We start from the raw sequence: 27,951 nt of genomic DNA, 5'->3' as shown, positions 1-27,951 counted from the left end.
GAGTTAATTCCCAGGAGAGCCATTTCCCTGTCTGTTTAACAGCCCCTTGCGCTGCTGGGGGGAGCTGGAGCTGCCGTGAGCTGTGGCCTTCTCGTCAGCCCCCGTCCACAGGACACAGCATACCGGAGCTCGGTGCTGGCCTCAGCTCCTGCAGCGAACACATCTGTAGTCGGGGGCAGGTTTTTAGCAACCTACAGAACTGTTCCCAGCACTCAGCAGCCGCTTTGCTGAGCTGCTGCTGCTTCTGTGCCCTCCGCCGGGATGTCCGCGAGCTGCTGTCGGGGCAGCAGACATCAGATGCGATCACTCCATGCTCTCGTTGGGCTGTCTCCCTCTCTCTCCATTTCCTCCTGCATTTCTTCCATTCCTCTCCTACCTAGCCTGATAGCAATAGCTTCACTGTGCTTCACTCCTCTCTGGATGTGAGCCGGGTTTCTACAGCTGGATTCCTGGGATCGTGATGGCTGTCTCTGAACATGTTCCAGCTTGAATTTGTTAACCTTCGGGGCTGGCTGCCAGGCCCGTCTATCCTCCCTTGCCAATAAAGAGAGAGGTAATGCTGGGTGAGAGGAGTGTGGCTCTGCAGCAGCTTCCATGTAATGACTTCTTTTTATGTTGCTGTTATCGCCGAGTGATTTGGGGTAAGTTCCTCGCGTGCTCATCGGCTGGTGAGAGGCAGCCAGAGCCTCTGGGATGGAAAGGTTTTGTGTTGGGAGGAGGTAAAGAACCCAGAGAGACAACCTGCCGACTCTTTCTTGCAGAACTCCTACGTGGTGCTGGCCGGCCTGTCGGATGGCCTGGTGGCGGTGTTTTCGGTCGCCCAGGGCATCCCAGCAGACACCTGCTCCTACCTGTGCTCCCACACGGCCAACAGGTCCAAGTTCAACATTCCCGACGACGACGCCCGGCAGAACCCCTACCCCGTGAAGGCCATGGAGATCACCAGCAGCGGGGCGGAGGTGTGGTACAGCAACGGCCCCGGCATCCTCATCATCGACTGCTCCACCATGGAGATCAGCAGGAGGCTGGAGCCCTTCAGCCCGCCGTCGGTGATCACCTCCATCGCCTGCAACTCCGAGTGCCACGGGGAGGAGGTGGTGTGGTGCCTGGACGAGAAGAGCAACTTCCTCGTCATGTACCACGTCACCACCTACCAGCTCTGCGCCCGCTACTTCTGCGGGGACTGCAGCCCCCTCCGAGACATGTTCACCATCCAGCAGCCCTCCGCCGTCATCCCAGCCACTGCACCCATCAACCCCAAAGGCCTGGAGGGAAACTCGCTGGCGGACATGAGCATTATCTACAGCCCCGAGGTTGGCACCCAGATTTTGAACCACCAGGACTCCCTCACAGACTATTGCTCCATGTCTTCCTACTCCTCCTCGCCCCCTACCAGGCTCGCCCGGTGCCCCTCCAGCCTGCCCAGCTCACCCACGAGCTCCTCCAGCGCGCTGCTCTCCACGGATTTTGAGGAGCCTGACAAATTCCATGAACTGAAGCCCTCCCCGGATCACGATGCGATGCCTGCAGGCGACAGCGCGCGGCATCTTCAAGCTGTCAAGGTTCTTGCAGTGAAAGACCTCATATGGATCCCCAGGTGAGTGGGTCACCTACCAGAGCAACTTGAGCCAAATCCCTCCTGTGCCGAGGGGTGAGAGAGGAGCTCCAGCTGCTTCAGGAGCTGTGGCATGCCCGGTGTGATTCACCTGCCCAGAAAACCTTGGTACCATTGAGAAATTTCATTCCCAGTACTACGGTACATCAATTTTTTTACTCTTTTTAAAAGAAATTTGGCATTGGGCAGAATGGTCACATCTAATGTCTCGTGAGACTGATTTCAGCAGCATGGAAAAGTGGGTGGTGAGGCTCAGCACCCCGTTCCCCTGGCTACTGAGGAAACAAAGAGCAGCAGGCAGCTCCCTCGCTCAGACACAGCTCTGGCAGCTCCCACTGCTCCTGTTGAGATGCTTGAAATCACCAGAAATGGGATTTTGCCAGTCACAGGGGCTCTCGTGGTGGAAGATTTGGGATCACACTTGGTCACATCGCAGCACCCCCTTTCCTATAGAAGGCCATGTAGCTACAGGAGGGGTGGTGGCAGGGGATGGACACCTAACGTGGGTTTTCCTTGGCTGCCAGCGGTCCCCACTGCAGGGTGCAGGTACAACCTCCTTGTTTCTCTTCCAGGAGAGGAGGGGATATCATCGTGATCGGACTGGAGAAGGAATCCGGCACGCAGCGGGGCAGAGTGATTGCTGTGCTGAAGGCTGGGGAACTGGCTCCCTACGGGTGAGGCCGGCTGGGACAGCGCCTTCCACACCAGCTCCCAGGGGCACGGGGGGACCGAGGGTGGCAGGGGGTGGCTCTGCACCCTCTAGGGGCTCTGGGAGCTTCCTTTCTCCTTCCAGCACCATCCAAACACCCACAGGCTGGAGTGCTCCAAAAGCCACAGCCACCGAGCACCCCGTAAGGTGCCAGCAGCACCGATTTGTCCCCGCTGTCAGGCCATCAGTGCCGGCGTGATCCTGCCCGGTGCTCGGAGGGCTCCGGCACCTGGCAGGAGCTGGCTGGAGCTTGGCAGGCCCGGGCCCCGCGTTAAGAACAAGCAGAGTATTTATGCAGAGTGCGGTGCTCGTCTGTGCCTTCATTCACGTGGCTCAGGTTGAAGTCCTGGCTCTAAATGAGCACCTTTGTGCTGCCGGCAGGGCCGGGCCGGGGGAAGGCTCCCGGAGCACAGGGGGGGAGCAGCTCCATACATTAATGTGAAATGTTTCATGCAGCAAAGCCAGCGTCCGAGTAAATAAATAGCTGCTGGAGAGATGGGAGGGTTCCTGCTGATCACTTAAATACCGGGCGAGGATTGTACTATTTATGTCCAAACAAATGGAGGTTAAGCAGTGCTAAGGATTATAAATGACCATTTATTACCGCTGGGTAAACACGGCGTGAGATCAAAGCGCTGCTGCCCTTCCCTCTGCTCGCTAATCGAGTGTCTCTATCGGTTAGTCAGCAGCCAGCTATGGGTGACGGCTAGCTGGGTTTTTGCTTCGTTCAATTCCTGAAAAGACAGAGGGGAAAAAATGAAGCGTGGAGCCCGCTGAGTCACCCCGCAGCAGCGGGATGAGCGCAGGATCCTGCCTGCCTCCTCCGAGCCCGTTACTCACTTGGGTGTGGGGAGTTTTATGGGTGACCCAGAGCCAGCCCCAGCCCTGCACAGAGCGGGGACGGGAAGGGAGATGGCTTTTTAGGGCTGTTTGTGATAAAAACCAGCTGCCAAGGATGCCACACAGCCCTCGTGGCCAGTGCTCCCCGCTGAGGTCTGGGGGCCTTCCTGGGGGGTGTTTTGGGGCTGGTCTTCCCCCATCTGCTATTGGAGTGGTGGAAAGGGCCCAAATAGGGCAGGGCTCCTGTCCTTTGAACCCTGCGAGGCCACAAGCACCATCTTCTGCCTGCCAGCTCCTTCTGGGGTGCCTGCAGGGCCAGCTTCGGTCCCCATGGCTCAATCAGGGGATGCACTAGGAGGCTGTGAAGCCTCCTGATCCCTCTCCTTGCTGCGCTCTCCTTTCCCAAGGGTTTGCAGCTTACAAAAGGAGATTCAGTAGCTGGAAAGGGAAGCCCATGAGCCAGAGCCTCCCAGATTACGAGCCGGGAGCTGCCTCAGTGGAGCTCCCCGCGCTGATGCCATTCTCTGCTTTTGGTTCCCCAGGACGCTGGTGGATGCTGCCCTGATAGCGAAGGACACCGTCGTGTGCTGCTTCGAGAACGAAAACACGGAGTGGTGCCTGGCCGTCTGGCGGGGCTGGAGCTCCAGAGACTTCAACATTTTCTACCAGGCCTACGAAGAGCTGGGGAGGCTCGAAACCTGCATGCGAAAGCGGAGGTAGTGCTCAAGGAGAGGGAGCCAAGGACCGAGGAAGAAGGATGGACGCGTCCTGCTCCGGGCACAGCCGGACTCCGGGGCACGGCCCCACACAGGGAGGGGATGGCAGGGGTGTGGGGAACGTGCCTGTGTTGTGCTGCTAACCAGCTCTGCGGGGTTTTGGTGGCTGGAGCCCCGTTGGGGATTTTGGAGACTGACAGCCCCAGCGTGAGGCCGGGCCGTGGGCACTCTGCATCCACCTGCCCTGTGAGCAGGAGGTGGCGGTGGCTGCACTTCTGCTCACACCCTTTATTCTCAGCTTCCTTCTCCCTGTTTTAAATTCCCTCCTTCCCCTCAGCATGCCCTGGCTGCTGCTGCTGCTTTTTTTCACGGTGCGTGTTGTCAGCCAGGAGGGCTCCTTTACTACAGCGGGCTCTGTCCTGGGAGCCCCAGCACGTGGCAGTGCCCCACTCGCCCTGCTCCTGAGCCGTGCCTGCTGCCAGCCCTGTGCTGCGGGGCTGCTGCCCGCATCCCTGCACGTTCATCAGAGGCTGCTCCAGGCAGAGCCCCTGCCCTGACCGCTGTGCAGGGACGCCCAGGTGCAGGACCCGGCGATACGCTTTGGCTGGCCGGTGCTTTGCTGGTTCCTCCGAGCTATTGCGGTGTGGTGTTTCTGCGAGAGATCCTAAAATGAATCTCTCAGCCACTAACGTTGCACAACCTCAGTCAGTGAGCTGTTTAATTGCACTGTTGCGAAGTCAATTGTGAGGCAGAGCTGATACAAAGCAAAGCCGCTGGGTTTGACAGATGCTTCCTGATGTGTCAAGAAGGGAGCCCTGTGACCAGGAAGGCTTAAAGCTGGCTTTGTTCTGCTCCTCTTTCTCTTGGTAAATGCACTCTGGAGTATCAGGAACACAATAAGCTTAATTTGCCCGTGTATCTGTTCAGCTTCCGCTCACTGCAGCTTTTATTTTATCTTCATTAGCGGCCTCGGGTGGCGCGTTGGCTCTGAACACAACTGCACTTCGTTACCCCGAGCTTGTACAGCAGTGTAAAAAGTGAGCCCGGCCAAGCGCCCTGTAAAAAGCTGTTGTACAGTTTGGATTTTGGACCTTTTTTTTTTTTATTATTTTTATCCCGAGAAACTTGTGTGAGCATCGGCAAGGCTGGCCAAGGCCGAGCGGGCAGGTTAACCGTCTGGTTCACGTTTCTGTTGCAGGCTGCTAAAATACCCTTCTTCGGAAACAAAGTGTATCTTAAAATAAACAGATCCCTCCCCACGGCGGCGCTGCGTTGGTGGCTCCCCTTATTCACAGCCCACGCCTGCATCGGCTGCGGCGCGTTCGGGGTTTGCAGCAGCTGATTAAAATTCATCTCCTGGTGAGCACCACAGGGGGGACACGGGATTTATCCTTTATCCATCAACCTCCTGGCACGGCCCTACCTGTCTCCATCCCTCCAGCAGCTGGTGGAGCCCCAGGCCCTGCACTGTCCCGCACGGAGATGGCTCAGCCCTGCCCCAGCAGTTGCGTGAGCAATCCCTGCAGCCCCCCGGGGGCTGTAAAACAGCTTGGACTTCATCCATCCTCGGTGTGTTCTTTGAGAGGACAATGTCTGGAAGAACAACAGTGCATCCTTACCGACCCCCTCACCCCGAAACATCCCGGGCACTGCTTCAGGCACCGCTTCCCGGGCCGGTGTTGGGCTGAGCTCCCCGGGGGCTTGCACCAACGCCCCCAGGAGTCAGCCCAAGCCTCGCCGGCACCTGCGGTGGGCACGGGCACAAAGCTGCCTTTGTTCTGCTCCCGTGGCCAAGCTCCCGGGCTGTTATTAAACGCCCGCCCGCCCCCAGACACATCATAAAGCCGCTGCTCTGCAAAGCCTGCTGCCGGGAAAGGACGGGCTGCAGTGGGCCGGGATGGTCGGCCGGGAAGGGAGAGGGGCTGGGGGGGTGTGGTGGGGGATGGAGCTGCTGCAGGGCTGGGAGCGAGCGTGTGGCACCAGACAGAGAGCTGCTGGGATAAGGGGTCAGAGAGCACGAGCCCAAAGAGCTTCCTACCAGGGAGTCCGGGCAGAATCCCCAACAAACCCAGAACCATCTTGGTGCAAGGCCCCATTAGGTGAGCGATGCGTGTGTCATGGGAGTAAATCCCCAGGAGGAAAAATGAACAAAAAAATGACCCCAAACCTACCAGTTCAAACAGTTTGGGGGATTTCAATGCTCGTTCCCAACACTCCTGCCAGCAAAACCTTGCTCTGCTCCTGGTGGGAGAGGCAGGCAGCTGCGGAGAGCAGCAGCACCCATTGCCCTGCCTAGCCTGGGGAGAGAGAAAAGGGCTCAAAGGCAGGAAAAATCCCAAAGCTCAGGAGCAGGGGGCTGCCAGAGCCCTGGGCACCAGCACAAGAAATCTCCTCGAGGCCACAGGGGCTGGGAGCTGCTGTGATTCACACCCAGCTCCTGATGCTTGCCTCAGGACAGCTGACTAAATCCCAGTCCTTGCTATTTTACCCCAGCTCCTAAACCCGGGGCTGGGAGGGGGGCGTTATGCCATTAATTACTTGCTAACGAAGCAGGGAGTGCTCCCTGCGTGGTGCTGAACTGCTCCTGCCCCCTTGCAGCAGGTTGGTGCTGGGCAGGACCGAGTCCCCTGCGCTGTCCCCATGGCTGTGGGGCTGGGCGCTCCCCACGAGCAGGGGCCACGCGGTGCTTCGCGTGCTGCTGCCCAAAGACCGAAGGAAATTGGTTTTCTTTAAGCAAATGTTAAAAGGACAGGAAATAGGGTGGCTATTTCGGGCTGCCAGCGTGTCCTCGGCTCACCCTGGGGCATGTTATGGGGACAGGGTTGGGATGGGGGCACAGGGTGGGGTTTAGGGGCACCATGTCCCCGGGCTGGGATTTGCTGTGGGCAGGAGGCAGCTGATGCCCTGCTGGGGCGAGCCGTTCATCCTCCTCACTGCATTGCCTAGAGAAATGTCACTGGGGTTTAAAAACTCGTAAGAACGGCACCTTCAGCAGCTTCCTCCATTCCCAGCCCCATGGGGATGTCACTGGACGCCGCCTCCTGCCTGCGATGAGCCCTTCCCTAGGGTTTTATTCCCCATCCCCATCACGAATGGGGAACCCCGCAGCGGGGCCGTGCTCTCTGCCACCCCCAGACCTCCCGGTACGGCCACAGGGCCCCATTCATCGCTGCCCCGCTGGGCCCTACAAGGGGACTTTATGGGGCCAGCGCTGCTGAATGCAGCATTAAGGCGCCCGCGCCGCGTCCTGCGGGGCCCCCTCCGCCCGGCCCGCTCCGTAGGAAAAATATGAGCCGGCGAAGGCTCCTCCGCACAATTCGGTCCTGTTTTATTTCTTAGTTCCTCAGCTTGACAATAGGGCCTTTTACGCAGAGCTTGCACGGGGCGGGAAGCCCCCCGCCGGCTGCGGGGTCCCGGGGCAGCCACGGGGGGGTCCCAGCACCCCCAGGGCTTTGTTACGGGAGGTGGAGGTGCAGGGGGCTGCTGGTTTCCGCCCCATTAAGCACTTCTGAGCATCTTCCGGCCCTAATCAGCGCTCCTCAGGGAGCCGTCACTCTGACCCCTGGGGATTGGGGTTTCGGAGGGGTTTGGGCAGCACCGCGGGGACGCTCTGCACCCCGAATCCCCAGCTGGGGGGCCGAGGAGCTGTCACAAAGCCGGGAACTTTTCAGCTGTGTTGAGTTTCCCAAAGAAGACCCAAACAATTCTCAATCCCCTTTGTGCTCACACACGCAGCTCCTCATTTCCTGGGAGAAGGCGGTGGTGCTCGGCTCCGCTGCCGGGCCCTGCCAGAACCGGCCCAGGGATGCTCGGGGTAAAAGCAATTAAAAAAATTCAATTAAAACAAAACAAAACAAAACAAAACAAAGTCCTTTCCACTCAGACTCCCAGCCCTGTCTGCGTTTTGACGTGAATTACCTTGGCCACGTCTCAAGGCGGGGAGCTGGCTGGGAAGCAGGAGGAGGGGGCAGTGATCCCGGCAGTGCCCCGCTGCCTTGCCTCTTTTCATTTTTTTCTTATTATTTTGGGGGAGAAGCCAGGGCTGGAGGGGGGCTGGGGGCCAGGCACAGGCCCACGGTGCTCACTCTGAAGAGCAGAAACGAAGGAAAGCATCAGCACGCGGAGACAGAAGCCATCGGTCATGTCCCTGGGTTTGCAGCCTTGGAGATGGGCTGGGGATAAGGAGGGGAATGGAGATGGGATGGGGCTGGGGGAGGAGAAGGGATGGGGATGGGGATGGGAAGAGGAAGGGATGAGGAAGGGGTGGAGAAGGGAATGGGAAAGAGATGGGGAATAGGCTGGGGGTGGGGAAAGGGATGAGGATGGGGAAGGAGCCAGGGATAGGGATTGGGATTAGGGATTGGGATTGGGATTAGGGATTGGGATTAGGGATAGGGATTGGGATTAGGGATAGGGATTGGGGATTGGGATTAGGGATAGGGATTAGGGATAGGGATTGGGATTAGGGATTGGGATTAGGGATAGGGATAGGTGCCCCAGGGCCCACCTTTGGTTTCAGAACCACGCAAAACACCCCCAGCAGAGCCAGCGCCAGCAGAGCAAACAGCACCCGGCTTCCCCATGTCACAGCCTGTTTGCTCTGGGCATTTGTTTTAGCACACAATCACTCCAGCGGCTTTTAAGTGTGCCCTTTGCAGGAGCCCTGTCACTGAGAAGTCAACAAAGCAGAAAGGTGTGGGTTCTGTGGGTTTTTCCTTTTTGTCTTCCTTCTCTAAAGGAACAAAGAGGCAGCGAGCAGCAAAGCAGGAGCCCGGAGCCGGCCCCGCGCCCAGCGAAGCTCCCCTGTGCTGGGGACCCCTGCTTCCAGCCCGCTGGAAACCTTGGAGCCCATTCAGGTCAATTAAAGTCGAGGTTTTTATTGAATTAAAGTGTGAAAGTAAATACAGCCAGCCCCGTATTCCGTCTGCTTTTTTTTTTTTTTTTTTTTTTTTTTGAGGTTAATTCAATTTTTTTAATTTTTTTTTTTCTCTCCCCGCTCATAAAGGTGATTTGCAGCCCGGTGGATTTCTGTGCTGGCAGCACTGCTCCCCCCAAGGAGCTGCTTTGGGGGCGCCTGCACCTGGGAAACGTCGGCAGCAGCTTGGAAGAGGGCAGAGAAGCTCCTGGGGCAGCGGTGCCAAGGGGCAGGACACGGGGGGGAAGCCCATGGGATGAGTCTGCGCTGCAGCCTGCATGTGCCCAAGCCGGGGGTGCTGATGTCCCCAAAACTGCCCATGCCCCGTGGAGAAAAAAAGCCTTTGGCGCAATTTGGCCCCCAAAAAGTCAATTTGCTCCAGCCAGAGCAATAACTCATGGTCCCAGAGCAGCAGAGATTACAGAGCTGGGCACAAAACCAGTTATTAAAGCAGGGCCCAGCAACCTGATCCCCAAGCAAAGGGCTCGGGGGGACCCGGCAGAAACCTGCTCGCGCGGCTTGCACGGCCTCTGAAGGACGGCTTCCAAAAACCTTTCGAGTGAGGCTGGCTGTGCAAGCGGAATATTTTTAGCAAGTATTCATGCAAAACGACTTAGCCTAATGATTTGCAGCGTAAAGTTAGCCCTGCACCGAAAACTCCAGACTAAGCAGATTCGGGGCTGGGACTTTCTTGCTGATGTTGCTGGAAGGCGCCGTACGGCCAGGTCCAGGGAACTCGCTTGGAGGCCAAAGCTGGTAACTCATTTTCAGGGCAATAAAAACCCACTGTGCCTGAAGGACCAGAACTTGAAATCCTTCCACGGACCGTGACTCTGCAAAGCTGCACACAAAATGTTTAACCTGCAAAGAGGCGCTCCGAGCGCTGTGGCCACCGAAGCGCCGTGCTGCCGTTCCCCGTCCTGTTCCCTCTTGTTCCCCATCCCCTCTCTTCATGCCATTTATCCTTGAGCAAGGGCAGAAGCTGCTGAGAGGAAGCGCTTTTAGAAAAGGGTGGCAGTAAATCCAGCTCCTCCCTGAAGGGTCAGGTCCGATTTAACTCCTGTGTTAATGCACAAAGCCCAGCACAGCCTCGATGATGCCCCAGCCCGAGGCTCACTGTGGATTTGCTGCCCTTGCCACCCTGCACCATGGCTAAGCACACAGGGAGAATGAGGGAAAGAAGTGCCTTGCATTTTTTTTAACAGTTTTAAAGCACAGGAGAAGCAGCTGAGCAAATTGCTCTCGGTCACCGCGCTGTTTCAGACTGACATCCTCACACCCTGTGGATCTGAACAGGCTGCAGGCAAACGCTCCTGGCATCCCCGCTGCTAATTCACCTTTCAAAATTTAGAAACCTTCTCCCTGAGCCGAAGAAATGAAGCAAACTGCAAGGGCAATGTCCCAGCTCCAGAAGTAATTTCCGTCGGAGGCTGGGTTAGCACCTGAGACCCAATGGCTTCCACCTGTGCAACCTCCTTAAACTCAGGCAGCAACAAGAGCTTATTTTAGCATAAAATGTTCTTTTATAAGGTTAGACTTTATCATAGATGGTTATAATTTAAAATTGGACTTTAAAATGGATTAGTTTGAAGCTGCAAGTCCATAAAATACGTGCTGAATTAAGCTGCGGGCCTCAGGAGCTGACTCCAAGCTTGGTGTAAAATTCACGTTCACTCCTTGGGCTTGTCTGGGAGCTGGACCAAACTGCAGCAACTGAAAAAAAAAAAACACTGGACGGGTGCTTTTCATTAAATGGCTTTTTGCATTTAAATGCATTCTGCTGCTACCAGCAGTTATGGGCTAAAGAAGTCCTGCACAATCATAAACTTTAATAAATATGGTGGAAGTATAGGTCGTTTTGCCCCCCATCCTCTGGTGCACTTCTTTAGGGTTCATATTCTTCGAGCTCTGTTCTGCAGCCACAAACACAAGTTGTTGTTTTCCCCCCTCCCTATTGCAAAGAAACATTTCTGTAATCCCTAAAACTCTTGCTCTGGGACTTTATTTTTCACATTAAAAAGCCCCACACCGATACTGAACACCCGCGATAAAGGCAGCAGAGCTATTTGTAGCACTCAGTGCTTTCCACAATTATTTTTACTGTCTTAAATTCACAAAACGCAACTCAATTATTCAGCCTTGTCACTTCAGATGTGTTGTTACGGCTGTTTTCAGACGTCTCTGTTAGCAGCAGGAGCACTTTTAATCTCTCCCCAGGGACAAGCCCAAAGCCCCCATTGAACCCAACCAGGAGCACCCAGGGACCCACCACGAAGGCTGCTCTCCCTCTCCCCCAGCCCAGCGAGGTGGCACCAGGCTCCTTCCAGGCCAAAACACATCAGAGAGGTCAAAACCCTTTGGAAGAGAGGGGCTGGTTTGCCAGGCTTCACCTCCCCAGGCCAATTCACCTTCAGGGCTGTGTCACGGGCACGGACGGAGGCAGACGACATGAGGAGCTCCGGTTGCAAATAAAAAATCTTTATTGCATCTTAGAAGCAAGTCTTAAAAAAAAAAAAAAAATTTCCATGCACTGAATCCATCCAAGTACCTACATCCTTGGGACTGTCACCAAAAAACGATGAACATTATAAGACATCGACTCTACGCTAGTTGCAGTTCATATTCCATACATGTGTAAACAATGGTTATTTTTTTTTTTTCTACTGGAATAGCAATTACTCCATAAGATCCCCTCAGACGTGGCAACAACCTAAGCATCGTTTTTTCTCCTTTCTTTCGCCATTTCTCCACTTCCCAAAGAGTAGGCAAAGTGGAACTGAGAGCAACGAGACAAAATGGTGCTGGAGGATACGATAGAAAAATATATTGTTCGCTGGTTTTTATTTTTTGTTTCTGCTGAGCAAGATATTTACAGGTAGGTAGGTCCCGACAGAGCATCTGCTTCAACGACAACGTCCATTCACTGCTTAAGTCTCAGTGTAAAGGGTTCCCTTTCTGGCTTTAAGGCACTTTATTTTGTATATTTTCTCTAACCTTGCTAGGTGTTAATTCGTAGGGATCACACTTTCCCGGTATTCAGCCTCCCCATCCCCGATTCCTCTTAGGATACCGAGAAAAATTCCTAAGCTTTCGTAAGCCGTTCCAAAAATGTTAAAGAAATTTGGGAAAGAAAAAAAAAAAAAGATCCATGAAAAAATATTTTAGAAAGTAATCTTTGGAGATCATTTGCTGCAAATATGATGTACACTACCTTATCAGTGAGAAGATGCAATACATTCCTAATATATATATATATATTTACACACACATATATATATATATAAAATATTAAAATGACTAACAGATATTCAAGGAAAGGTCAAGAACCTAAAACAATGGATATTAAATAAATTAAAGGTCTATCAGATACAGAAAACAAAACCAAACAAAACAAAACTAGTAATCAAATGTAATAATTGTTCCCATTAACATCACGTAACTGAACGAAATCGCTGCAATCGGGTGCAGTACACTGTGTTTGGAAGTTTTTTCAAAGTCCTCGTTAGGGAGCTCTAATTGTTCGGTGTGTACTGTCGCATTTCTGTGAGATTCTCATTTGATTTATTTCATTCATTTATGCTTCAGCCCCTCTCTATCACGCGGCCTCGGCTCCGGACAGGACAGCGGGTGAGGGTAAAGCACAGAATCCACCACGGATTCCTCCAACCCTGGATCCACACACGGACCGAGTATAAAAGACAAAAATTTCTACGAGGACTCATCTGATCGCAGGCTGTGCTTACTTTCTCCCCTCCCTTCAAGTTGCCTGGCCATAACAAGTGGAAGTGTATTTTTAGCTGAAATAATCAGCCATTTGAAAAAACTCCTGCAACGAACACCCCTACCATCGCCACACTGATTCGTTTTGTTCCAACACAATTTCAAAAATAAAGGCTATCCTTAACAAAAAAAAAAGCAGAATCTGTGCACTGCAGCAGTCACAACTTTTAGATACAGCGTTCTGTCACGCTGCTTGAACGCTCAGGTCCCAATTTACAGAATCCTAGCAACGAAGACAGCAATGGAAAAGGTAGGAAACAATCTTTTGTTCATAAGGAAATTCTAATTCAAGTCAGGCTTCCGCAGATCGGTCAGATAATTCTTAAACATTTTTTTTTGTTTGTTTGTCTGAAGGCAAATATTGATCACAGTTTTGTTCAAAAACAAAAACACAACAACAACAACAACAAAAAGAAAACCAACGGCCTTGTTCTTCTCAAAATGAGCACTTTGTAAGAAAACAACGATGATTTCTAAAATATATCCTGTGTGGTCTTTTAAAAGTGAATTATCAAAAAACATTTTCCCAAAAATAAATTAGATAATTAAAAAAAAAGTCTTTTCCAGCATAGCTGGACATTAGGCTGTCCTCACTGAGCCATTAGTATTGCTGCTTTTCCCAAAACTCGGGTCATTTTTTTCAAACCATATTTCAGCCAGCTGCTGCGTGGACCCATACGTCGAAGCTTTGGACCCCAAGCACATTTTATATTGTTTTGGATCAAGGTTGGGGTCACAAAAAACAGGGTGATGCACGTGGACTACTCCAATTTCTTGGCTTCGGAAAGTTTTTAAGCCAGCTTGAATGACTTTGTTAAATAGGTCTACGTCTTCAAGGCCCCAGCCCTGGATGGAGACATCAAAGCCGCCGGCTCGAAGCAGGTCACCTTTGTAAATACAGGTAATACCAAAGCCATAGTTCCTCCAGAAACCTGTTTTCTGGGTGAAGGCAAAATGATTGTCACTAGGAACCTTTCCACTATAAACAATCTTTGGATCGTACTGGCTAAAAATGATGGGAAAGTATACTTGTTGACCCAAAACCGTGTTGGCTCGACACCTCTGGAGGAATTCTGTGGTAAACACTAAGTCAACATCACAGAAGAAAAGTAAAGACTCGTTCTGGAACTGAGAGGATCCGACTTCCAGAGCCAGTGCCCTCGAGAACTCCCCAGACACCGGTAAAACCTGCATGTCGGCCTTGGGGTATTTGGAGCGGTAATCTCTCATCAGGTCGATTTGTTTTGCTTTGTCGGGGTTGGAGTTGGAATTGAAGAGCAGGACGACCAGCTTGACGTTCTGGTTTGGAATGAGGCACGTCTTCTCAAAATTCCCCATGAACCTCGCGAACATGTCAAAGCGACCAGAGAGAGGAATCAGGATGTTGATCTTCTGGTCTTTGAGCTCCTTCCTCTCCACTTTTGATCTGCTGAGCTGGAACGGAACAAACATCTTCAGCGAGTTGGAGAGGAAGGACAAGGATCCGGAATCCTGGTTGATTTTGCTGGCCAGCTCTTTGGCGTCCATCTCTTCGTGCTCCATGAACTGGATCTTGCTGAAGGTCTGCTGCAGGTACGCGTGCCTCCTGACGGGGACGGTCATCTTCTTGCCCTTGTGCTTTTTGTAGAGGAGCAGCAAGTCCAGCACGTACTCTGCCCCATACATGGGATTCACCCTGCGGTAGCCGTACTGGATTTCCTTGAAATCGATGATCCTCCCCCGGGTCTTGGCGTTGGCGTTGATCATTTCCATGACCTGCATAACGATGTCGTCCAGCGCCTCCCGCTGCGACGAGTCCATTCCTCGGCGAGGGGGCTGCCCGTCGGCACCCGAGTACAAATACTTGCCCGTGAGGAACTCCCACTCCAAGATCTCCTCCCGGTGGCGGGGCTGGAACCGCATGAAGGAGGGGGGCATCCCCAGCTGCAGGTCGTCTTTGTGGACCTCTGTGTTGCTGTACTTGCTCATCAGGACGATCTCTCGGTGCAGCTGCACGGTGCGGTGGCGCAGCTCCGCTATCTTGCGGCTCAGCATGTAGCTGTGAAGTCGGTACTGGTAGGGGGGGTTCTTGTTGGGGTGCAGCGTGATAGCCCGGTGGATTTTGCTGTTCCTCAGGTCTCTGATATAGCCCTTTTTGTTCTGCTCGTAATTTTCGTAGAACAGCTGCTGCATCTAGAAGAGAGGAAGGAGACGTTAGCGGCCCTGCAGCGCCGGACTTGGGAACCTCAGCCCACGCAGCCCCCACGGGGAGAAAATGCCTCCCTGCTCGCGCGGCCAGAAGGCTTTCTGAATAAGCCCTTCTTGGTTTTAGGCACAGGTTGTAGCAATACCAGCTGCTAGTCGAGGAAATTAAGAGGATTACTCATTGTAAACTGGTGAAAGAAACATCTCCCGTGTTTCTGGGATTACTACAGCCCACTCTGGAGACACCAGCGTCAGCCAAACAAGTGAGCAGTAAGGAGATCCTAAGCTCATTGCTTCCCAACAGCAATCGCCAGGAAACACAAACACGAAGCCTCCACTACAAAGCTCTCACTATTCCTTTGCTTCCCTTGGGCTTTAATAATGATAATAAAACAATAAAAAGGATGCCGAATATATAGTAGGCAAGGATGATGACAGCTTTTCCATTACACCCAGTTGCTGTAAAAGGTATTAAAGCTACAGAGTACAGGCACCAAAAAAAATCCCGTTTGATGAATGTTTTGGTCAAGGTGCTGAATATGCCAGCTGAAGTACTGCAGTGCCATGCAGGAAGGATGAAAAAGCTGCAGATCCCCTGTCAATTAAAATGTCAGTGGAAAGCCCAATGTACCCGAGATTCCTGCAGCAGCTCCAGAAGGCTGGAACGAGGAGATGGGGAAAAAATCTAACCCTCAAGGTTAAAGCTGCACACCAGCCTGGACAATGGGAATTTTAAAAGGTCACAGGTTGATTCTGCATCGAAACACAAATGCCATCGACCTGCCGGAGGAGCAGACACCGTGGTGTTGTTTAACAGAGAAGCCAGCCTGTGTTACTGCCAGCAGAATCTGCCATGGGTAATACAGTACGTACAAAAGGGTTATAAAAATTATCAGGGCTAAAATCCCAAAGACAAACATAACAAAGCCCCAAGTATGATGACATTTGAACTGAGCACTAAGAGGAGAAGCGCAGGCACAGAAAGGCCCCCTCTCAGGCAGGGAAGCGATGCTCCTCCCAGCTGTTCGGGCCCCGCAGAGGCCCTGTTTTATTAGGCCCTCGATCGCATTTTTCCCGTTATTGTGGACAGACATCGAACCCCCGGGATAAGCTGACACCTGGGTTTAATCGCCGCTGCCCCAAGGACCCAGCTGTGCACATCCCTCGACCTGAACCTCAGCGGTCACTGCAGGCAGCGCAGGAGCAACCTGCGTGTGCTTGGGTTTTGATCTGAGCAAATGTCATTCATTTTTGGGGGGGATTTCAGCTGGGCTGAGAAAGCCAGCACATTTTTCCACGTCTCTTCGCCCTCCCCATCTCCACTCCTGCCCCCGTTCACCTTCTTGCCCGCTCTCCCCCGAGTGACTCCTGCTGCCTGGAAGCAATTCGGGCCAGAGGCTGCCTCTTATTAATATCATACCACGACGTGGCTGAGAGAGAAGCTCCTGGCTATGGGCTCTTGGCACGGCACAAACGAGCCGCCCAGGATTTAAGAAGAGTGCAGGATTTAAGAGTGCCATAGGCAGGGGCTGGCTGTGTGCTCCTGCGTGCAGCAGAGACGTGCTCAGGCTTTCCTGAGCAGCCTCTTCTGCCACTCACCTGCACCCTCTTCATCACTGGTGGCCCTGTGCTGCTTCCTCTGCTACTAACACGTTATTTTTCATCCACTTTGACCCTTGCTGCTTGGGCTAAGGGCTCTCGGAGACCTCGGATCACATGCACTTAGGCAGGAAGCACGATTTATTACAACGGAGAGCTCACATAGCAAGAGAAAGACACAAAAGCTGCAGTACCCCCACGTATATTTGTCCTGACTCCACTGATCTGCAACAAAACATATATATATATATATAAAATATATATATAGCACTACGAATAAAATGTGCATGGTAACAGGCAAGAGATCTCATCGACATTTTAACTACAACCACAGGCACAAGCTTTCCAGGGCATTGTAGCATTAGATAAATATTCTTAAAACTCATAATGAGGCAACTATTATTTAAAGGGAAACGGACAATGGGGTTTAATTTCAGATCTTGTTTTCAATTTATACAAAACCAAAATCAAGACCATGCAGCCTGAGTGCGTTTATTCCAGAACTGCCATCTAGGGCATTCCGAATTAGCTGCGAGAGGAAACCATGAAAGCAGAAAGGCTTTTAGATTACACAACAAAGTTTTAATGGGATACTGATGGGTAGGAAAATGTTATGAAACTTCCCAGTGGACGTACAGATAGGAACCCCTAGCAAAAGAAAATTAGCAGGAGTATTTCCAAGATGTGGCTTGCCATGCAGGAGTAGCCCCTTGGCCAGGCAGGTTCACTTCTCAGCGCTCAGTAGCACTTCTTGCCTCTTCCAAAAGCTGGAAATCTGAGCTGAGAATAAAATAAATCTCCGCGAGACTTTCCCAGTGCTCCAACCCAGAGTGACTGGGACCGGAGATGTCTGCTCCACGCTGGCCACCTTACTCCAGCCCAGGAGGTGACACCTGCAGGGAGCCAAGCGCTCCTGTCCACGCTGAGTGCAGCTCATGGGAAGCAGGGCAGCGACCAGACATTTACACAACCCTACGACTAGAGATGTGTGGGCAGCAGGAGATGGAAGAGACAGGGATCCCTACAAGCTGCTGTCCCTGCCCCGGAGCAGCTCGGAGCTCCTCGTGGGCTGTGACACCAGGGCACGTGTCTCGGGGCATTACGTGCCAGCTTTCACATGGCTCTGACCCGGCTCCTGCTCGCTGAACTCTTGCAAACTCATCTTTCAGGGAAACAGGTTTCTCTGTGATTCCCTAAAAAAAAAAAAAAAGAGCCTTTCACGGATATTAATTTTGCAGTGATTATATTCTAAGCATGCTTTATTCTAGTGCGGAGCGCCGAGAGCGTAAGGATACAAAGAAGAGCTACTCTTTATTGATCACTATTTACTCTAGACCTGTTGAAGCCTTAAAAACCCTAATGTTCCCCAAACCATTAGAGACTGAAGGTTTAAACTGTGGTACAGCTGTTGTGGGCACTCCTGGCTCCCAGCCAGAAGACCAACTGAAAGAGAGAGTGTTATGTTCTTCGTTTTAAATGAAGAAGTCTTTTGCAGGCCAAAAAAAGTGTACCGGAGAAAATGGACTTAAAAAATAAGACCGGTTTATGCAGAACCTGGCCTGCAGCCACGGATCAGCCCCCGAGGGTTTTCTCTCACAGCTCCAGATTGTGCTGCCACAGCCCGGAAAACACAGCCCCACAAGTCTCATGAAAAGCACTCGCGGACAAGACATGTCGTACGGCAGCCTTCGAAATGCCCGAGATGGGCTTTAAATACAAAGCCAAAACTAATTAAAGCCCGAAAAACCTGGCTCGTGTCACCTAGCTGGGAGGAGATGCCCCTGGGCAGCTGGCAAGGGGCTGTTCCCCCACGGGGGCACTGCTCATCATCAGGCTTTGCCGCTTCGGGGCAATTAGCCACAGCAGGTTGCCAGCCCCCTGCTTCCTCAGCCAGCAGGGACCTCTCCGAACACAGCTCTGCAGCCACGAGGTTCTTATCCCGCCAGCCTTTCTGCTTTAAATCCCGAGGTGCAGTCCCACAGCCAGCCACTGCGTGACTGGAGATGCTCCTGGGCAGTTATGGTGGGAGGAAACACAGGGAAGGAAGGGGTAAGTGCTCGTTTCCAGACAACTTGCCCACTCCTTTGGCCCCGTAATCCCCCCAAATGCCAAAATTTAGGAAGGGATGCAAGAGATGCCACCAGGCTGGGACATGGGGCTTCCTTCCCAGTCGATCCCTCAGCCAAGTCACTGCTCACACCAGTGCCATCACGCACCACTGCTTCCCGTTGCTCCATCTCCTAAACTAAGAACCTCTGCCAAACATCCCGAGCAGCCAGCACCCCAAACTGCCACAGCTGGCTGCCAGAGGAGCAGAGGCAGCCCCAGATGTGATCCGCCGTGACCCGAGGGCATGCTCTGAGCGAGAAATGCACTCGGTCAGCACAATTTCTTCTTACGTGGCACCGGGTGAAAGGCGCCTGCTTCACCCCGCAGCCTCGCAGAGCCTCGCTCGCCTCTGCAAAGCATTCGGGAAAGGAAGCCAAGTGTCCAAGGCAAGATTCAAGCGAAGCGAACTCAAGGTCATTGAATTCCCAAGGCATCTGTGAGTTAGGAGAGTCACTGCCGAGTTTAATCTTTTGTTAACAATACCAAGTAGCTGTTTAATTACACAACCGCCCTTAAATGCTATCTCACTGAAGCAAGAAAAAAGCTTAAAAATATCTATTCATTGAGAGCTTCTCAAACCAAGTGAGTCTAACTCGGCCACAAAAAGGAGAAAAGCTGCAAATGTGAATGTGCCTTCAAAGCTGGCACCGTGCACTTCACCTCTGGCCTCGAGCTCAACAGTCTCGTTACCCAAGACCTGCAGATGGCCAAGTGGAGGAGAACCTCCCTCTTTCTGGCCCTGCGTTAAACAGAGAGCTTCATCCTCATCTAAACAAGGATTATGGAGCCCGGACCTCTCAGCTGAGAAGCAAGCTGTCCTCCTGTGGATAGGGGGAACGAGATGAACTGGAGCTGACCTGACGGAGAGAAGAAAGACAAGTGCCACCACGGGCAACTCTCAAGAGAAGACCTTGCTCATTTTGTGAAACGTCCTTCCCTGTGGGTGTAGCTGACCCACAGATATGGGCTTTGTTTTTAAAGAATAAACCAGAATCTAACCTGGAAGCCTTCTGTACCCCAGAAGAAACCAAGAAAAAATGACCGTGCCATTCTGGGATATGGAGATGCAACTGCAGGCCTTAGGAGATCTGCCTGCAACTGCGGGCTCTGCTTCCAAAAGGTTCTGATTTAACAGAAACAAACCCCAAGAAAACACCACTAAGTATTAACAAATGTTCTATCCCCCGGCTATTAAGGAAGCAAAACATGATAGGTGCTAATGAGTAATTATCGTGGCTATTGCTTGAGAAAGTGTGCTCAGAATCTGTTCCGAGCTAAATTCCCAAATGTCAGGTCCTGGTGAAAAGCACATGGCTTTGACCCACAGGGCAAATGATTCAGCTCTGCCTCTCCAGCACAGGGGGGCTGCCTCTGACCCAGACCCGAAGGGAAGCAGGAGCACAGCGACTCGCTGCTGATGTGTTCGTTTAAAGGCCAGATGCGGGGATGACGCCAAATTACTTCCCCACCAACAAAAAACTGTGTCTCGGGATTTCTTTTCCTTGTTGTCAACTCCTCGCTTTTCGACTCGGCGGTGCAGGCAGAGCACAAGAGAAACTTGGTTTTCATTAGGACTTTCAACAGGCCCGGGAAAGAAATAGGCGCAGCCTTGGGAGCCTGTATCTGCTCTTTCTCATGCGGAGTGTTAGGATTTCGGAGGAGCTGCACATGACCCTTGCGGGGCCGTTTCTTGGAGATGATGAGCAGAAAGCTTCTGACACCCTGGCAAATGTTTCCTTGGATGCTGTAAAAGGATGCGGTCTCCTCTGAGCAGAGACTGCAGAAGAGAAGACCTCTTCTGGACCGCTGTGTGATTTTCCACCATGTGTTTTCAAGAGGCAGTAATGTAATCATTTAGAAATACTTCTGTTCGTGGAATTCAAAGATTCAGGGAGCTGCTTTCCACATCCAGGGATTTTGTAAGAGTTACGAGCCACGCTGGATGACGAGCCGCTTTGGTCCCAAGGCACTTGGCGAGGCCACCCTGAGCTTCTGTATGCCGGGGGGGGACAGAAACCCTCTGCTTGGAGAACCTCAGCTGCAGCCTGCATAGCCCGTCATCATCGCAGCAGCAGGAATAATGCTGGGGCGATGCTGGAGAGCACATCTGAAAGGGTCTCAGGGTCTGCTACCATCAGATTTTGTGAGAACCACTGCAGGATCAAGCCCTGCCTGCTCTGCCTACATCACCTGCAATATTTTCTGGGTTAATGTGTGCTTTTTTGGGTGCCCCCAGCCCTGGGCAGGTACACGGTGCCATGGGGACGTGGTGGTAATGTCACGGTTACAGGTCCGGGCTGTCACAGCAGATTACAGGGAGTTTAATTAGGAAAAGCTTTGGCCTCACCATAGCTGCTGCTGCAGCTCTTCCCTGGGTGTAGAAAGCAGGTGGGGGGGTATTAAAAAAAAAAAAAAGATCCATTTTCAAGACTTTTGGTGCTTGCAGCCTCGGCAGCGCTGTGTGAGATGAGGAGGGGTACGGCTGCCTTTTCCTACAGCAACAGCCCACACCTGCTGTTTCTGAAAAGATTGTAAAGATTCGTGGCAGGAATACATCTTTTGGGGGGGGCAAGAGGGGAATGCTGAATAAAACCACCGGGACAGAGCCAACTGCACCGCCTGCATGTCAGAGCTGCAGCCTTGCACCGCGCCCTGCCAGGAGCCGTCCCGACGTGCTGGAGCATCTTTCACAACTGCATTTGGAAATCCTTTTCTGACAACCGATGGCAACACCACTCCTCTGCCAGCAGCGTTGGCTAACGAAAAATGACAGAAAACTGGGAATTTATTAGATTTCTGATGTCTCTGCTAGCAAGCCCTCCCCACAGCTGCCTCGTGTCCTCATGGGGGCTGCGATGCCGCTTGCTGTAGGGTCGTAATTCAGGGACTGCTTTCCAAACCTTACCCCCTTCCACACCAGCATTGATCAGGGCTGATTGCAAGGCACCAGGGCCAGTGAATAATTCCACACCAGCCCCCTGGCGAGGCCCACGACCCCATGCTGGAGAGCTCCGAGCGGGAGCACAGAGCCTCCCGGGCTTCTTGACAGGGCTGCGGTCAGTGGGACGCCCCTGCAGGCAGCCAGCAGCCGAGTGGGAGCTCACTCCTCCATCCTTCCTCAATTAAACGTGATTTTAAAAGAACACGGCCCTTTTCTTCCCCTTAGTGGATGGGAAGAAGGAGCTGTGTGGCTCCTTACACAGCCCCAGCACCCCAAAGGGTTTTAGCACCCGCAGCCCGCACCGGTGATTTCAGCCGGCCTCTTGCCATGGCCTGCGAGCTCGGGTGGGCTCTTCGTGTTCAGTTTTGCTTTTCTGCCAGATCCACCATCTCTGGAGCTGGCTCGAAGGGCGTCCAAAAGGGCCTGGGCTGGATCCCCAGCTTGTTTCACAGTGGGGGCGGCACGGGGTGACGATTTCCAGGGGTGGCCGAAGCCGCGCGGCATTGTTCTGAGGCGTGCGTGTGAAACGCGTGCGGGCTTTGCTGCCAGGAGAATTGTTTAATAATTGCTCAGAGCAGGGGAGGGAAATGAAGCCACAAACTCTTGTTTTATGTGGAGAAGCCCACATGTTTCAGTCAGCCCGTGAGGATCTCACAGCTGAGGCCTGGCCCGGGCCTAACGCCGCTTCAGAGGGCGCGCTGGTAAAGAGCAGAGCGCGGCAACGCCGCCGCCGGAGACAGAATTTCCACAGTCGGATGCCATGATTGCGAAAGCGTTTTGTTGTCTTTTTTTTTTTTTTTTTGTGCTCGTATCATTACCACACAGGACTTTAAGCCTGCCCGCTGCTGTGTGCTGAGCCGAGAAGCAAACTTTGCGCTTTGTCTTGTCAAAGCAAACGGGCGTGCCCTGGCTAAATTAACACGGCGCTGCCAAAGCTGAGGTAAAATGCCACAACGAGGGCTCTGCCTCCGAGCCTTCTGCTATCTAAGACACACACAACGCCTGTAAGTGCACTCCCTGATAGTTTGGTTATAAAAAATGTGGCTCCTTGGTCATCCAGGGGATCAGCAGGGGAAGCCTGCCCACTTGGAGGGCTGCTGATCTCTCAAGAATTTGACTTTTGTGCCCTGTACGTCAAAAGCCCCATAAATTATGCAGTAAGAGCTCGAACTACAAAGGTCACCTACATTTATTACTTGCTGATGTTTGCACAAGGAACAGTGTATTTCAAATAAACCATGCTTCAGGAGAAAGTATCTATCACTACCAGAGACTCCAGCCTCCTTTGGCTGGGACTTGCGGGGTCCCCACCCCAAAAAGGGGTGAAAAGTGGCGAAAAGGGTGAAAAGCAGGGCTGCACGTGCATAGGTTTGGGACCAGCCCATTCCTCTGCTGTTCCTACACGCTCTGAACTATACGGAAGGCCCCATCTTTCTGCGCAGCCACAGCTTTTATTGTCCTGCCGTCGGTGGAAGAAGTTTCTCGTTATGAAAACGAGCTGTCAGGCAGACTGGCATTTCCCCCTTGCGGTATCCAAGTCCGCCCGTTAGTTCAAATATGGTTAAAGATTTCGCGGAGTGCTGCTGGCTGGCTGTATATGGGCTGAGGTTTTCTGCGAGCTGGCTGTCTGGCACGGCTTGGAGAAGTGACAAGCAGCGCAGGGCCGGAGCCGAGTGCCTCTGGCATTACACACGGTCTGGCCACGCCGCGGGCTCACCTCCGAGCTGCCGGGCTTCACCTTCGCCTGCAACCTGCCCCGGAGGGACAGGAGATGCTGCTGCCCCTGCTGCTTTTGTCCTGCCCTTGATTAAAGCAGATGTGGATAGCGACAGAAACGTGGTTATGCTGAAGGCTACTGCATTAGGCAGTGCTGGAAATGGAAAAACAAAGAAACAAAACAAAAAAAAAAAGCCTGCCTCAAATGTTCCCAAGCTTTGGGAAGGATTTCCCAGTCCTACAGCACACCGAGCTCTCTTTCGACCACCAGCCAGGCACATAGGCAGGGTTTTTTGGTCCCTTCTTGGGTTTTTCTTTGCTCCTCTGCTTCTGAGCTGCAGAACAGCTCGTTCTGCTGGCTGTGACCAAGCTGCTGGTTTGGGAAGAGAGGACCCGGCTCCAAAATTTGTGCCGGGTCCCTGTGGACACCACTGCTCGGTCCCTTGTCCCTCCAGCAGCCAGCCCGCAGCCCACATGTCCCCATCAACACCCAGATGGCATTTGCCTCCTCTTCCCTCCACCTTGGGGGCTGCAGCCCCCTTGGAAGCGGAAAGCAGTTTGCTTTGAGGAATTTAACATCCTCACCTGTGACTTCCCCTTACCCCATATCACCACTTGTCCCTCGTGTAGGAGAAAGGGCGATGGGAGGAGCAGGGAGACAAGGGGATCGGAGAGGGTCTGACCACGGGGCCAAGTCCAACCCCTTCGGGGAAAGGCAGGGAGGGGGGAAAAGCCATCGCTGAGAAAGCAGAAGCAGCTTTTGCCAAGTGATGGAGAAGGCTGGTGGGGTGAGCGGCTTCGTTCGCCAGACAGCGATGCCTTGTCTTCTTCTGACCCATTTTTAGTTGTTGATCGAGGACGTTTCAGGGATTTGACTCATGAATAGCAAATGACTTGTGCTGGGGCTGCCAAAAAGACTTCTCCTTGCTGCAGGAAGGCTGGGCTGCTTTGAAGTAGCTCCCGAACCAAGACAATTTACGGCCTGACAGCTTAAAGCAGCATTGAGAGGGGCACACGTTTCCTCAGGGCGTTATAAATCGCCGCGGTTCAGAGGCAGCCGGGCCATCGGGCAGGGTGCATGGCTGGGGACTGTGTTCTGCTGCTGTCCCACGAAGGCACGTCCGCGAGGGAGCCAGAGCCCTTCAATGGGGCTTTCAGCAGGACACACAGGATTACTTTCTGCTGCCGTCGCCTCGGTGCCCTTCTGAGATACCCTTCTATCATCTGACCGGCAGGTCGCTCCCAGCTCGGTGCGGTTTCGAGCTGGAGCTAAGAAGGGCTCTGAGGTGACGCCGGCGAGCAAACAGGCGTGTGCTGCTCATCCCCTGCCAGCAGCAAGGTGGGCACCGACGGCGTGGCTGTGTCCTAAAATCGCAGCTCTGCTCCATGCAGCTCACCCGGCAGGGCTCGGAGGCACTCCGAGGGTCACGATGGGGTGAATGATCTCAAGGACGCCTGGCAAGGACGTGTTCATTAGCAAAATCCTGATGTGGGATGCCAAATCCAGCGTTATCAGTATTTTCCTGTGAAGCCTACAGTAGGAGCTACTGCTTGTGGGGTTTTTAATCAAAGTGCCAGCGGGGCAGTGTGTGGGTGCAGGACCGTGCTTCCCATCACGCCGTGCCTCTGCCTGGCCTCGATGCGAGAGCCAGAGTCAAATAAAATCCACCCACCCCTAACAGATGTTAGAAACCTGTCTCCCCATCTTCAGCTGGCCTCTGAGGGCTGGCCTCCTGTCAAATGCCCAAGGGAACGGGTTTCTTTTATATTTTTAATGTAACGGGAATATATCCAAAGGATTTTTTCTGTTTTATTTTTTTTTTCTGAGAAGGTGAATCTACACCTGGTCTAGAATAGACACCAGTGAGCGATGTCCCTCTGTCTCGGAGGGAAATTCGACCTCTTAACTTGTGGAATAGTTGCCTTCTACCTTCCCGTGTCTTAATCCAGAAGTACTACAGGAACACTGTGAATAAATCGAGCCAAATCTGTTCAGTGCAATATTTTTCCCCAGCAAATGGTCAAAGGACAGAATCTTTCCTTTCCTTCGGTATTGCATTTGTTTCTACAGCACTTTAAGCCAGAAGAATACAGAGATGATCTCTGGGGCATTTTGCTCTCCATGGAAACAGTTCGCTGTTATGATATTTCACATAGATGGAGAAAAAAAAAAAGAGGAGCAAAGGATGGGCAAAGATGCAGGGAGAGAGTGGAAGGGAAAGGGCACGGTGACGGACCAGGAGACGCAGGCTTGCAGCACCGCTGTGTCATCTTCTGGTCCTTCTTATGCAAGACCCTCCTTTTGGGTACTTGATGTCCCAAAAAGAAGCACGACAGCAGTCCGTGTTGCGTAAAGAAGCAAGATGGAAAGCATTATGCTAACCTTCAAATGTAGCTCGGGGCCCTGGTGCATCACAGACTGGTTAGCATTAGCCTTATCCAGAAAAGCACTGAAAAATGCATCGCAGGATATTGAAGAAATCTACGTCCGGATATTAAAATGAGTAGTCAGTAAACTGCTGGGAGTGGCTACCACAAGATGGTCAGACCACAAGCTTAATGAAGCCTAGGAAGTAAAGCACCAGGACTAATTTGAAGCACGTCGCCAGAAATCGCATACAAACCCCACTAAATCCGCTAAATCGGGAAGGATTCTGCCCTGCTGGACGTGGGATGGTGAGGAGACAACAGGCAGGCGTGACTTACAGGAGCTGTTGTGCTGTTCACTGCTTTCTGCCTGTTCTTCTGGTCTGGGATTTGCCACCTGTAGGATTCCTACAAGGGATTTACAGCTGGAACTGGCGCGGTGTGGCCCTAGCCAGAAGGAGCAGCGCCTTTGGTGCCTGTTGCCTCCCCGTTACACACAGCAGTGTCCTCTGGCAGCAAGGATGAGCAGCCAGGTTTGGTCTAAGGGCTAAAACACACTGGGAAAGTAGAACAACCCCACACGGTCAAAAAGCACGCATCAAAAAAATAATAACCCCACCCTACCCGAAGCACCCTCCTGATCCTCATCCTGCAGGCGGCTCCCACGTGGTGCCGAGACTGGGAAGGGTCTGGAAAGGACATCAGGCACTGAGCCCGTCTGCTCTGCTCCCCTTGTGCTTGGTGGTAAAAATTTGGGGTCTGAGAGCTGCAGGACAACGGGCAGAGCCCTGTGGGAAGTCACCAAGCTGCAGGTCTGTAAGAGCCGCACCAATTTGTGTCATTGTTGAACGAAGTCAAACCCAAAAGTGCTCTGCTGGCGAACGAGACTGCTTTTCTCTACCCTTCCTCCCTTGGATGCTACCAAAGCCCTCACCCTGCCGTGATGTTTGGGTTCTCAAAGTGTGAATTTCTTCATCACAGCCACGAAGGAAAAAATGATAATAAACCGTAAGCCTCGGCAGCGAACAAAAGAATCTGATCTTTATCCTCTTGCCCGCTAAATAACTACGCTTACGTCCTGCTAAAATGAAAGCCTAGGTTGTGTTTTGGTTTTTAAAAAAGCAAGGAAGAGCTCAAACCGGCCATAGAAAGAACTGCGAATCCAAGCCGTACACAGCCCAGGCCCAGGGATGTAATCAGGACCTAACGAACGGAGCTTAATGCTCAGAGGAAACCCACAGCTCTGGAAGGCATTGAAAGGAAAATTTCCATTTTCCTAGGAACTATATCAGGTTCTTGGCCAGACATTTTTGCTTGCACTGAACTAAAAATACAGCCCCAATTTCAGGAGACAAAAATTTCAGAAGCATGACGAAATGTGCAAGGTAATTGCAAGGCACCGCTGGGCTATTTTATGACATTATCTGCCATCTTTAGAGAGCAGATTAGCTCACAGCGCAAACATTCTGGTTTCCCTGATGTTTAAGCCCTGGCACCGACGCAAGCAGCAGAAAGACTTGGGGGAAGCGGTGCTCGGAGCTCCTGCAGCAGGTTTCCCCGGCAGCACGTCCCAGCCAGGAGCTGGGGGAGAGCCACGACCCCGCTGCAGGGCAGCCCCGAGGCGTGCAGCCACCGAATTCTTACAAAGAGGTTAAAAAGCTACAAACAGCCACTGCTGATAAAGGCAGAGGGGCTCCCCCCACCCCCTGCAGCAGGCACAAATCCCAATTTCTCAACGCTGATGATCCTTTTTCCTCCCACAGGCACGCCAAGCCCTTCCCTGCCCAGGTAGTCCCAAAAATGAACCAGGTATCAGACACAAAGCAGGGAGATGGGCATCTCTGTTCATTAAAACAATTATTAAACAATAATATTTCCCAATTTCATAGGGGAAACAATAATCCCCTGTGCAGCCAGGCTCAGCACTGGTTAAAGGACAGCTTCCCTCGCTGAGCATGGGGCAAATTCCTTGGGGCATGGCTCGGCACAGGGGCAAAAAGCAAACGTATCTGGAAAAAGGCAAACGGAGGCCAAGCATCCAGGGCTTTAGTTCTGAGCACACAGCAGCTGTACGTTGCTGCCATCCCGTACAGGAATCCGCAGTTTATTGCCCTATAAAACCGGTTTTAACCCTGGAGGCTGTCTTCAAGCAGCGCTTTAACTCGAGGCTCTAAAAGGCGGTGTTACAAAACTGAAGACTCGCTTTAGAGGCGACTGAATGAATTGTGTTTTGGAAGATATTTTCCCCAAAATGCACAGACTGCTGTAAAAGCTAGCCGGAGAGACGAGGTCCAGAATACGAGGTGTCAATGGTCAAACGTATCCTCCCGAGGTGGTGGCCAAGTGATATTTATTTAAAGTGTTATGCACGATGAATTAAACATTCATTTTGTATCACCCAGTAAAATATCTGAACCTCGTTTTGGCAGCTGTGCAAGTTCTGCCCTGACTGCGCTCACG

At 52.5% G+C, this 27,951-nt stretch overlaps 2 protein-coding genes and 1 long non-coding RNA gene across 6 annotated transcripts in view; 1 reads left to right on the top strand and 2 right to left on the bottom strand.

The window, feature by feature from the left end:
• Nucleotides 1-5,144, top strand: part of LRRK1 (leucine rich repeat kinase 1) — a 75,471-nt gene extending 70,327 nt beyond the window's left edge. For all 4 annotated transcript variants that reach the window (XM_068696171.1, XM_068696173.1, XM_068696174.1 and 1 more), the window contains 3 exons: nt 762-1,597; nt 2,188-2,289; nt 3,707-5,144. In XM_068696171.1, coding sequence (XP_068552272.1) covers nt 762-1,597; nt 2,188-2,289; nt 3,707-3,884 — 1,116 coding nt within the window. In that variant the 3' untranslated portion in view covers nt 3,885-5,144. The remainder of the gene's footprint in view (nt 1-761; nt 1,598-2,187; nt 2,290-3,706) is intronic.
• LOC137863205 (uncharacterized) lies at nt 4,509-8,276 on the bottom strand. Its single transcript, XR_011100745.1, has 2 exons — nt 6,052-8,276; nt 4,509-5,473 (listed from the first exon to the last, which is right to left on the bottom strand). It is a non-coding gene; the product is annotated as an uncharacterized lncRNA (long non-coding RNA).
• A 2,976-nt stretch (nt 8,277-11,252) lies between these two features.
• CHSY1 (chondroitin sulfate synthase 1) overlaps nt 11,253-27,951 on the bottom strand; it is a 56,399-nt gene continuing 39,700 nt past the window's right edge. Inside the window, exon 3 of the mRNA XM_068696176.1 lies at nt 11,253-14,747. Within this exon, the coding sequence (XP_068552277.1) occupies nt 13,155-14,747 (1,593 nt within the window). The 3' untranslated portion in view covers nt 11,253-13,154. The remainder of the gene's footprint in view (nt 14,748-27,951) is intronic.

The sequence above is a fragment of the Anas acuta genome, chromosome 12, assembly GCF_963932015.1.
Source record: "Anas acuta chromosome 12, bAnaAcu1.1, whole genome shotgun sequence".
NCBI lineage: Eukaryota > Metazoa > Chordata > Aves > Anseriformes > Anatidae > Anas > Anas acuta.
This window is presented reverse-complemented; position numbering and strand designations above follow the sequence as displayed.